This window comes from Protopterus annectens, chromosome 4.part0 (genome assembly GCF_019279795.1).
Source record: "Protopterus annectens isolate FY-2018-M chromosome 4.part0, PAN1.0, whole genome shotgun sequence".
Lineage (NCBI taxonomy): Eukaryota > Metazoa > Chordata > Ceratodontiformes > Protopteridae > Protopterus > Protopterus annectens.
In genome coordinates this window covers 222,711,057-222,724,000 of record NC_056733.1, presented here as the reverse complement: position 1 = coordinate 222,724,000, position 12,944 = coordinate 222,711,057, and the positions used below count along the sequence as shown (strand labels likewise).

Genomic DNA, 12,944 nt, shown 5'->3' with positions numbered 1-12,944 from the left:
ATAAGTTAGTTGAGACCGTAACAATAAATCTAAGAATTGAATGATTATGCTAACCTTATTCTTATTACCGAAGTATTGCACAATTAGTTATCACGACACCGGTAAAAAAATCCTGCCTATAACTGTGAGGTTACTATAAATAAAGATTGTAAAAGCAGCACCCAAATGAGCAGGGAGTTAAAAAGAGAAAGAGTAGCTCTCTTTGAGAATGTAGTACACTTCTTGCAGTAGTTATTACCAGAGTTGTCACCTTCAAAAGCATGCAGCCACATCAGATCACACGGTATAATCATGTAACACTACTTTGAGTTACTGATAGTGACATACATGAATTTATAATGCTCTGTAGACCACAGGGAATTTTTGTAGACTCAGAAAGTCATGGCCATCACACAAGACCTTTGCAACCAGGTAGCCGTGCATTTATCAGACGCTGGAATTTACTTGTAAACTATGTTTTCCTAACAGAGTTTGTCATGGGGGGGGGGGGGTTACTGCATCTTAACCCTCACCTACTGTGTAAGGAATGGGTTGCAAAGAAGAGAATACCTCACCCTCTTTTCTGTCAGTATTATGGAAAATCCAGTCTAGAAGTACTGTAATCATTCTGCAAAAATGTTGTTAACCTCCACCAAGAAGGGATCAGCAATTACACTAGCACCATAAATTTTCCTAAACTGGAGGTACAGCAAGGTCCAGTGTTCCTAACAACTGGTACCTGTGCGTTTCAGACACTGCAGGTAACAGACCTTTCACTAGTACATGAAGCTTCCTGTGTGTCAACCACAGCAAATCTCAGAACCAGGGGAACGCGCGTGTGTGTGTGTGTGTGTGTGTGTGTGTGTGTGTGTGTGTGGGGGGGGGGGGGGTTGTACCTTCTTAACTTTTTGCTTCCACTACAAGTTCTCTCTAGCAAGTAGCATTACGCATCACATGTGTAACAATGTGGCTCCTAAACAAACATCACATACTACAGCAGACATTTCTACCATAATACTGAAAAAAAAGTAAGTAAATAAATAAAATAAGGCAATGAGCGGTTAGCCAGCTGTTAGGGCAGTCCAATTTTATTTCCTCAGCCTCTTTTTGCCTGCTGCGTGACTTACCTGAACACGCACTGCTTTCGTGCAAATGAGAAAATGGACTAGCTCCTTAATAATCTCCTGAATCACATGCCACATAATTACTACATGTGAACCTATACTTTTAACAACAGTGCCTATGAAGTGTAGAGCATACTACAACTGAAGTGAGTATGTATGTGTGGGGAATCACAGCGTAAAAGAAGTACATAACTCTAATTATTGTTATTATTTATTAACTGCGTCACTCCAAATCGAGAATTTTAGAAGGAGCGGTGTACAGTTTTGACTTTTGAGACAAAATTGTGGACAATTCAGAGCAGAAAAGAAACAGTAGCTGATTAGTGAAACAATGTTGCTACCGATTGTACTGAAACGTAACACAACAACAGGGGGCGCTAAAAGGTACATATATGCTACCTGGATCCCTTCAGCGTACAGCCCGCCTCCCCGGCAGGAAAAAAAAACAAAAAAAAAAACAAGATTCAAATCTTTCCGCTCCTCACCAGCCGAACGAGGGCACGTCGCTCCTCTTGCTGCAGTAACAGTAAACGCTGACGGGCCTTCATCTCAGCTCTGCTAGATATATCCGTTGTAGCACTTTCATCAGTCGCCATTATTACCCTGTTTCTTGACAATCAGCACTACTCCAATGAGTTTTAACTTATGATCATTGTGTTTATGCCACAAACATCACTGGAATGTGGTATAGCACCACACCTCGGTGGACGGACTGATTAACTACTTGATTCCCACTGAACATGTAACGCTCCCCCTCGCCATCTGCTGGTCAATCGGTCCACCAAGTGCTGATATTGGATGCTGATAATACAAACACGCGGCTAGATTTCACAGCGACATAGCTTGGTCGGAGGAATGATATACGAATATGACGCTACTGCGAGCTGACAGTACCATACGCTGGTCGAAAGACCAAGGAGTTCTTCATATTTTTTTTGGTGTAGTTCTCATAATAACTGTGGTATTTTTACAACTCACTGAGGATTGCAGTCACCAAGTCTCCCAGTGTCCCGGGTTTTCAGAGAGGTCCCATAACTCTCCACTGTTCAGAATTTTGCATCATATTTTTGTCGGTTAATCCTCATAAAATGAGTGGTTTACTGGCAAATCGTGGAGTATGCCTCTCACAACAAGAAATCTGGACAAAGCCATAAAAAGTGGGACAGAGGCCCCGAAAGACGCACAATTGAAAGTTGATAGAATAACAAGTTTTGCATTAGCATGACTTTTCTGAATGGTATGATGTCTAGTGGTGCTGCGGTAGCGTTGTTGCGTCACAACAAGACATTGTTGCTTTCGATTCTCAGCTAGAGCGTCTTCTGTGTGGAGGCATGCGTGAATGGGCATGCCTTCGTTGAAAGCTGTGCGTCAGGGCTGGTAACTCGGCACGTAAAAATCCACTACCAAACATTAGCGACTGGAGTTCCGCTGTGGCGACCCCTAACCGGGATAAGCCGAAAGACACAACAACACGATGTCTGAAACAAAAATGTCTGTCATTGTTTATTTTCTAACATCAATCTTTAATGATCTGCTACTAATTTGCCAGAAAAACACAATTTTATGAAACATGTACCAAAAATGTTGTTGTAACTTTCGGCTTTTCCTGGTTAGGGGTCGCCACAGCGGAACTCAGGTCCGCTAATGATTGGCAGCAGATTTTTACGTACCGAGTTGCCAGCCCTGACATACAACCTTCAACAAAGGTACGCCCATTCACGCATGTCTCCACACAGAAGATGTTTTAGCTGAGAATCGAACAGGACAACGTCTTGCTGTGAGGCGACAATGCTACTGCAGCACCAAAATGTACCAAAAATATGAGGCAAAAATCTGGACATTCTGCGAAAATTTGTGCAGTTGAGAGGTATGTGACGTTTACTTTCATCGACAGCAAGCCTCCCATCCCATTAATTAGTCATAGACATGTTGCTGACTGTGTATACCTCAGACATCTGATTGTGATAAAATAATTGCCACATAAGATAAATAAATGTTGTTACACACAAAAAGTGTTACACAGTAAATTAATCAGTTCAAATGTTCCAGCTTGTTTTATACAGATAACATAAGTTATGCAAAACCAACCTAAAATAGTTGAGCAAATATCATCAGTCAAGTTTCATCCACAGACAGTTCCTTTCCCAGGCCATTGATTATAGCTACATCATTGTTTACGCACATATCTCAGATGTTTAACTGTAGTTAAAAATATGAAATAAAATAAGACTGAACCAATGTATTTTGGCTCCATTTCATGCAAATACACAATTTCTGGCCAGTCACAGCAAAGTATTCCCATCTAGCTGTCTAGTGGATATCCTTATCTAGTTGCCTGTCAGGATTAAAAAAAACTTACTTCATTCTTCCACAGTCTGCTGCTGCTGTTCTTACAAACTGGAAGTCTGTGACCATTTACTATATCATTTAATATTCATGGATTTTGTGCTCATTGTTGTCCAGTCAATCATGGGAAAACAAGTAGCGAAAAGCTGTGGCAACTTTAGATATGGTTGCTGCAGATCTTTTGTTTATATATATTTATTTAAGTAAAAAAAAGTTCTTTTCTTAAACAGGTTTAAACTATTCCCGGCTCCACAAAGTCTGCTCTTCACTTTTTCCCTTAGAACTACTCTAAATCTCTAATTAAGCACTCTATTTTCATTCTAAAGCCCTGCACTTGCTCGTATAAGTAATCTCATAGGTAAACACAAACTAAAGCACTACATCCTCTTATACTCCTAAGCACTTGCTCCCTATTGGTTCTTTCTGATCAGTCAATAAGTAGTTCCCTATATTATTCAGGCATGTCCAAAGGTCAGTTTTGAGTTTACTCTCCAGTCCATCTGGTGAATCTGGGAATCTTGAGGCAATGTTACAACTGCCTTATGTATACAGACCACCCTCTCCTCCTCCCAACAAGCTCAAATATATGTGAGAGATGCAACTATATAGCCAAACTGGAGGCTAAGCTCTCTCAACCCAGTACTGGCACAGCCTGTCAGGAGGAGAAGGTAATCGCACACACCACAAATCCAGTCTCACATAGACCTATCGCATTAGCAAACCAAACACAAACACACAAAAACATATTCGGAGGCTCTAAATAAAAATCTGCCTAAGCAGCAGAGACCTCCAAAGCAGACATCCATGCAACACCTACCACGAAACAATATCCACTTAGCACATAGCTCACAAAGTCAGTGTGCCACACAGTCACAGCCCTTAAGGCTAAACAACACACCTAATACACTTGTAATAGGTGACTCTATTGTCAGACACACTGATGTCCCACTCACCAGGCTGAACAAGGAGAAGGTTACTGTAAGCTGCCTGTCGGGTGCCAGGATCCGCCACATAACACAAGCACTCAGGTCACTCCAAAGCAAGTACAAATAAGACTCTGTCATTGTCCATGCTGGTGTGAATGACCTGAGACGTACCTCACTGGACTACATGAAAAAAGACGTACAGGAGCTCTTTGATCATGTAACCCAGGCTGGTATGACCCTGACCTTGAGTAGCATCTTACCCTCACCAAGAATGATGCCACAGTATAAAGACAAAATGATCAATTTTAACAATTGGCTAAAGTTTTGGTGTCATTCAAAGGGGATCCAGTGTCTGCCAGCCTGGGATGACATGCTTGACAAGCCACGTTGCTGGGATGGCTTGCACCTGTCACCCCTGGGTTTTCGAATACTGGCAAAGGCTCTTGCCTCCCCCATAGTGCCTTTTTTAGGCAAGGCTAAAAAGACAAACCCACTCCCATAGACAACACAAAGAAAAAAAAACTAAGGGTAATGCTGCTCAACGCCAGAAGTCTAAACCTCAAGATGCACGCACTCGAGACTCTCCTCAATATGGAGAATATCGATATCTGTGCAGTAACAGAAACCTGGTTCAAGGCTCCCGAGAGCACCCCAGCACTAACAGGTTATACTTCATACCATGCTTTCCGGCCCCAAAACTCGGACCGAACCACAAAAGGAGGGGGAGTATCCATATTTATCAAAGATACCCACACCTCCAGGTTAGTGGCACTGCATGAAGTATCGGAGACCATCCATGTGCAACTAACAGTGGGAAAAACTGCCTTTCAGTTTGTAGTCTGCTACAGACCACCCTCCCAAACACAGGAACCTCACTCGGCTTTCCTGAGAACACTGGAGAATATGAAGTTCTCTCCAAACACTATTATATTGGGTGACTTCAACTACCCAGACATCGATTGGGAAAACTACTCAAGCCCAAACACCCTCACCCAATGGTTCCTAGAATTTATAAACTCAAATGCTATGGAACAACTGGTCACCACTCCCACAAGAGGGGAAAATATATTGGATCTGGTCATCACCAACATGAGGTCTCTATGTTCCACACCAGAGGTATACCCCTCATTGGTAAGATCAGACCATAAACAAATCTCACTGGACATCCATATTCCGTCCTCACCCCTAGCCAAGGAAACCACGGTGAAGAACTTCTCAAAAGCAAACTTCACACTTCTCAAAACTGAGGTGGAATCCTTCAAAGCCCCCAGGCCAGTGGAAAATACAGCCCAAAATGCAGAATCCTTTACAAAAGCATTCTATGGACACCTACAGGAATGCATGGAGCATGCTATCCCAAATAAAACCAAGACTCACTCCTCCAAAGGCAGGAGACCTGTCTGGTGGACCCCAGCCATAAATAAGCTATACAACAGAAGGAGAAGGCTACTACATGACAGAGCAAAATCCCAAAAAGGGAAGGCGTCACTGATCAGTACTAGCAAGAAACTACGAACCCTCATAAAATCATCTAAGGCCAGCTTCGAAAGAAAAATTGCACAAGACACTAAAGATAATCACAAGGCCTTCTTTAGTTATGTCAGAAACCTGGGAGGCAACTCCCAGATATGCTCTGAGTTAGTGCAAAATGACAAAAAATACACTGAACCCACAGACATTGCCAACATCCTGGCAGAAAGGTTCAGTGCAAACTTCTCTCCCCCTTCCCCCCCAAAAGAGCAAATGTATATCCAACAGAGTGTAGCCTTCCTGAGATCACAGATGCACATGTGAGAGCTGCCCTCTCCAAAGCAAAAAACACAGCATTAATGGGACCAGACGGTGTCCCGGGCTGTGTCTTACATGAGCTCCAAGAAGAACTAAACCCTCATATAAAGTCACTGTTCAATCTCAGCCTTACTACAGGATATGTACCCAAGGAATGGCGTACAGCAACAGTGGTCCCACTCCACAAAGGTGGTGCCACAAAAAACCTGGAAACTATTGCCCTATAAGCCTGACTAGCCTGGTCTGCAAAGCTATGGAGTGTATCATCATGGAAATCATAAACAAAGAAATTGGGAACCTCCAGACACTGGATCGGAACCTGGTCGACTTCTTTGAAACAGTTACCAAAGCCATAGATGAAGGGAAGATAGTCCATGCAGCCTACCTGGACCTCGCAAAAGCCTTCGACACAATACCCCACTCAGGCATCATAAATAAGCTCACCAGCTTAAATATCACCCCCTATGTCACAAGATGGGTTGCAAACTGGCTCAGGGATAGAACCCACATGGTCAGAATAGCAGGTGCCATGTCAGACTCTAAACCAGTTACAAGTGGTGTCCCACAAGGCTCAGTCCTGGGACCTCTCTTGTTCGGTATATATTTCTCCGAGGTACAGACTAACACGGGTGGACTATGGCTGACCAAGTTTGCAGATGACTGGAAACTGGGTGCTGTAATCGACTCTCCGGCTGACACAAGCATCCTCCAAAAGGGTCTCACAGAGATGGATAACTGGTGCCAGAGCCATGGCCTAAAGCTAAATGCCAAAAAGTGCATAGTCATTCCCTTTGGGAAAAACAAAGTGCCCACAAATTACCACATAGGTGGTAATCCATTAAGTACGGAAGAAGTAATTAGGGACTTGGGGACCCAAGTAGATAGCAATCTCTCCTTTGACAATCACGTTGCCAAAGTGGTTAGAAAGACCTTCTATATAGCCCACCTTATCATGAAAGGGTTCATATCTAGATCAAGAGAGGTCATTGTGCCCCTCTACTCATCACTTATCAGGCCCATAATTGAGTACAATGCCCCATTTGGTATGTACCTTACCTGACACCTTCAGCAACTGGAAAGACCCCAAACGTATCTCACCAAGAGGATCAAGGGGCTCAAACAGATGCCCTATGCAGTTCGGCTAAAGAAACTCCAGCTCTACTCAGTTACGTACCGCCTACTCAGAGGCAATCTGTGTCTGACGTATAAAGCTATGTCCAACCCAGAATTAATGGACATGCCTCACCTCAGGAAATCCAAATCCCTTAGAGCTACATGCTTCAGGGACTTGAACCTCAGCACAGAAATAAATAGGACATGCTGGAGGGACAGATTCATATCCCAGAGGCTCCCCTCACTCTGGAACAAAATCCCAATCCATGCTAGGCAGAGCCCCCCACTGACCCTCTTCAAGAGAAATCTTGACGAGTGGATGGGAGATCGTAAGTTTACCCCTGGGATCTCTTCTGTGTCCCTGCTTGACAGAGGTACAGTAAACTAACCTTAAAAGGGCTACCTTCTGTGATCTACTATACAGAGGCACAGTCAACTAATCTAAAAGGGTGGCGAAAGCCAAACACACTCTGGCTAGGCTTATAAATGCCCTAGGGCAGATAGCCTAGTATCAACCTATGAACCTATTACATAAAATTAACTAAATAAATAAATAAAGCACCCCTTGCAGAACATTGCCACTGGTGCTCCATGCTGCACGTGTACAAAACGTAGGTCCCATGAGTATTAAGAGGTAAACACTTGCAGACATAATGAATATTCAGAGGTAACCACTTTTAGTGTCCATGTCATTTAATACTATATTAAAACTAAAAAGTAAATAAGTTTCTTCTTAACAATTGCTATGTTCACCAAATAAATTAACTAAAATGTGTTAGTAGTGCTGAACATAACATTTTTAAAATAAAAATATTTTATTACAGATACTGGGTTGGTGGCCATGAGCCCACTTAGAGGTATGGGCCCTGGGTCATTGCCTGAATCGTCTTTGTTATAATCTGCCACTGCTGACATTCCCTCTCTTAAAAATGGGGGATAATATTAGCTTTTCACCAGGAGTGAAGTAAATAGCCTTAATATAGAGCAACCTAAAGACAAGTATATTAAAAAGGAAATCTTTTTCACACATTATTTTCATATATTACTAAAGCAGAATGTAATGGGGGTATTGAAAATACTTTGTCTACAAAAATTATAATACAAGTTCATACTCTTATCAACCTGTAATATTATCCCAAAATTAAATTTTCTTATGTCAAGCAAAATGTCTGCCAAATCAATTTTATTGGCAGGCACAACAGAAAACTTCATTTAAAAGAGTTTAAAAAGGATTTGAGAAATACATTTGAACAAAGGAGTAAGTTTTATTGTTATACTTTAACCAGTAAAGAAAAATCTTTATTTCAAGAATTAGTCAATAATAAAAATGTACAATCATGAAGCTAGATAAAGGAGGTGGGCTTGTGTTTATGAATAGTATGGACTATTTACGTAAAATGTTTATTTTAATAAATAATGAGTTAATCTATATGGGTGTCAAAAATGAAAATAATGTTGCATATTATACAACTGGTATCATGTTAAATGATTTTTTGAAAACGGGGACATTACTTATGATTTGTATAGATTTTTTAAGGTTGATCTCCTATAATTCCAAGTATTTTTGGGCTTCCTAAAATCCATAAAAATATAGTGAATGCCGCACTCTGGCCCATGGTGTCAGCTGGGTCTCCAAGACTCATCTATTAGTTCATAGGTTCATAGGTTCATACAAGCTGAGCCCATAGAGGTGCCCTGGCATCATGCCTCTGTTTGTTCCCGGTGCCTCTATCAAGTACAGCCACTGAAGTGATCCCTGGGGTGAACTTTCTATTTCCCATCCACTCATCAAGCTTTCTCTTGAAAAGGGCCAGTGAGGTGCTCTGTTTGACATGTATGGGAAGTCTCTTCCAGAGCATGGGCAGTCTCTGGGTTATGAACCTGTCCCTCCAGCATGTTGTGTTGATTGTGGTAATGAGGTTGAGGTCCCTGGAGCGTGTCGTGCAGAGGGATTGGGACTTTTTTAGGTGTAACATTTCTAACAGGGCTGGGTCAGATATGGCTTTGTAAGTCAAGCAGAGATCATCTCTTAATAGACGATATGAGACTGAGAAAAGCTGGAGTTTCTTGAGTCTGTCTATGTAAGGCATGTGTTAAGGCCTAAGATCCTCTTTGTGAGGTGCTTTTGTAGCCTTTCCAGCTGTTGCAGGTGTTTAGTGAGATACATGCCAAATGGGCCATTATACTTGATGATTGGTCTAATGAGGGAAGAGTACAGAGAGATGATGGATGTAAAACCCTTGGTAATAAGATGTGCCACATAGAAGGACTTTCTGACCGCAGTGGCAATGTGGTGATCGAAGGAGAGGTTGCTGTCAACCTGTGTCCCCAAATCTCTTATAACGCCTTCAGTGTTCAGTGGGCTACCATCAATGTGGAAATTAGTGGGAACTAAATTTTTCCCAAAGGGAATGATGATGCAGTTTTTGGCATTAAGCTTAAGGTCATGGTTTTGACACCAGTCGTTGGTCTCAGTGAGGCCTTTCTGTAGGATGCCTACATCACTTGGGGAGTTAATAATGGCTCCCAGCTTGCAATCGTCAGTGAACCTGGTCAGCCAGAGTCCCTCCGTATTGGCCTGGACTTCTGAGAAGTAGATGACAAACAGGAGAGGACCCAGGACCGATCCCTGTGGGACTCCACTCATGACTGGTTGGCAGTCTGACTTGGAGTCTGATACTTTCACACTGTGGGTTCTGTCTGTGAGCCAATTTGCAACCCGCCTAGTGATATAGGGGTTGGTGAGTCTATCAATAATTCCTGAGTGGGGAATGGTACCAAAAGCCTTGGCCAGATCGAGGTAGGCTGTATGAACTGCCTTGCCCTCATTCACAGCTCTGGTGACTGACTCAAAGAAGTCAACCAGGTTGAGCAGGCATGTTCTACCCTTCACAAACCAAATTGCGTGGGATACAGAGTTTGGAGATTCCCTATATCCTTGTTAATTAGGTCCATAATGATGAACTCCACAGCTTTACATATCAGACTCGTCAGGCTAATGGGGCAATAATTCCCAGGGTCTGTAGTCACTCCCCCTTTATAGAGAGGGATGAACGTAGCAGTGCGCCATTCTGTAGGGACAAAGCCTGAGGTGAGGCTGTGATTGAGGCTGTGATTGAACAGGGCACACAGCTGTGGTGCCAGTTCACTTTATAGTTCATGTAGAACACAGCCAGGGATATTGTCAGGTTTCATGGAAGCTGTATTCTTGACCTTGGACAATGCAGCTTTAACCTGTGCTGCAGTAATGCTGGGTGCGTGGCATTCTTCCGGTATTGTGATTGGTCCTTTAGGGGGGATGAGAGGGGTAAAGTTGGCAATGAATCTGTCGACCAGTATGTTGGCAATATCTGTTGGCTCAGTATAGGAGGTACCATTGCGCAGTAACTCAGAGCAAATCTGGGTATTGCAGTGGAGATTCCTGATATAACGGTAGAAGGCATTGTGGTTGTTTTTAGTGTCTGCTGCAATTCTACATTCAGTAACCCTCTTATGGAAAAAAGTCCCATCCATGAGCCATATAGTGGCTCTCCTGACATCATACAAATTGTTCACAGTTGTGAACACTACCACTTTATTATCTGTTACTGTGTCGGGCATAGTTTTATGAACAAACATGACAGTCTTCAGTGGATAATCAGCAAAATCTAGGTTATGAAGTATGATCACATCATTGCCATCTCTCCTATTACCTTTCCATCTGATTTGCCCTATTTGCTGCAGGACAGCTTTTCTGTTTGGTAAACTATGTACACAGTCTAAAGAGGTAGAGGCCATATCATCTTCTAACAACAACAAGGGGTATCTCTGCTGAATATTGCTCTTACTTTCAAATCACTAAACATAACATACTTTTCTAGGGTCCATATCAGTTTGTTGCAATGCAATTGCAGTGAACACTGGATCATCGACCCTCATTCATTGAAAAAACGTTTCAGTGATTCACTGAATTTATTGAGGGCAAGTAAATACTTACCCTACAGCACAATTTTGTCCTTTTCTCCACTGTAGTGCAATCTCGGAGTTGGTATAGAGTTGGGGGTATGGGGGCAATGCCCTCCACTTGGGTGGGTTCATTTGTGTAGTTGTCAGTCTGTTGTGCTGTAGGGCAAGTATTTACTTGCCCTTGGTAAATTCAGTGAATCGCTGAAACAATTTTCTCTGAATGAGGGTAAACTATCCGGTGTTCACTGCAATTGCATTGCGACAAACTAATACAGACCCACTTTTCCACTTCCCCAGGGTCACCAGAGTGATTGTGTCTGACAGATTTCTCAAGTTTTTCCCCATCAGGTCTACACTTGTTATGGCCCTTCCCATGTATCTGTGTGCCATTTTGTATTTACACCCCCAATATTTCCTGTTGTCCTGCACCTCTCTAAATGATAAAGATAGCCATCTAAAACAAGGATTTGCTTATTTATTTGGGATAATACAGCAGAGTAAACATTACCAACTATTCCAGGAGCTTCCTGTAATGTGCCCGACATACTGACTTCAATACCAAGTACAAAATCTTAGGGATACAGCATACTATTTATACAGCAGCACTTCAAACCTAGGTAATTAATGCAGTCAAAGTTTTACACAGTCAGCCATGTGAAAGTCAGTTAAGTGAATGTTCATTGTTGTGAAATTTTGGCTAAGTGGTCTCAGTCATTTGAAAGTCGATCATATGGTATTTTGGGTATCTGAAGTAGACCCATATATATATATATATATATATATATATATATATATATAGCGTCTACTTGAAATAATCAAAAACCCATATGTTCAAATCTTAAATGATCGAAACCAGATCAACAAAAGTGCATAACAATGAAAACTTAAAACAAAGAAACTGACATGATGGAAAATGAGGGACTTCCTGTTTATTCGTAGCATCACTATAAAAAAGAACGGAGATGCTGTACGTCCATTCCCCACTGGGTGGTTCTCATACAGATGTGGGTGTGCCATGGGTGTTTACCCCAGTCTTCAATGTAGTGTGATCTTGGAGTTGGTATATTTAATTTGTAGGGGATGTGGGGGTGCAGGGGGAGCAGCCCCCCTCCAATAACCTAAGTTAGATTACTTTACAGTCCCAGAATGTTGCAGTGAGTGTGAGGTAGGGGAACTGTGTATAACTCGTACACAGTCTGTGTCTGTTTTCAATTATGTAATCAAGTTTTCATTGTTATATACTTTTGTTGATCTGGTCTCAATCATTTAAGATTCGAACATATGGATTTTCGATTATTTCAAGTAGACCCATACATATATATTTGCCACTTGTAATGATTTTTTAGACAGACAGGAAAGCCTTATTTGCATTTTAATTGTGAAGCCAGAATAGTATTTTGTGTGTTTTAAGTGGCAACCTGGGAGGTGTGAAATGTGACCATTAGCAGACATTTAGGCTAATCGCATCTATTCTCAGGTTTGCTGGTTTCAAATGCAGCAAACTTAGTACTTTAACTCCAGGTTACTTAGTCTCTGCATTTTAATAACATGTTTTGAAGTAAATGATTTTTTAGCTGTATATTATTATTAATATTAGCTGTATATTATATTAACATCTTTATTAAATTATCAATTAAGACAAAGACAAACATACATTAATAGAAAAGCAAACATTTTAACAATTTTCCATTTAAATACAATACATATCACATGTATTTTCTTT

General features: G+C 41.7%; 1 protein-coding gene across 1 annotated transcript in view; it reads right to left on the bottom strand.

The window, feature by feature from the left end:
- The window catches only part of SIRT7 (sirtuin 7), an 885,398-nt gene extending 883,137 nt beyond the window's left edge, over window positions 1-2,261 (bottom strand). Inside the window, exon 1 of the mRNA XM_044068225.1 lies at window positions 1,589-2,261. Coding sequence (XP_043924160.1) covers window positions 1,589-1,699 — 111 coding nt within the window. The 5' untranslated portion in view covers window positions 1,700-2,261. The remainder of the gene's footprint in view (window positions 1-1,588) is intronic.
- Window positions 2,262-12,944: the final 10,683 nt, after the last annotated feature.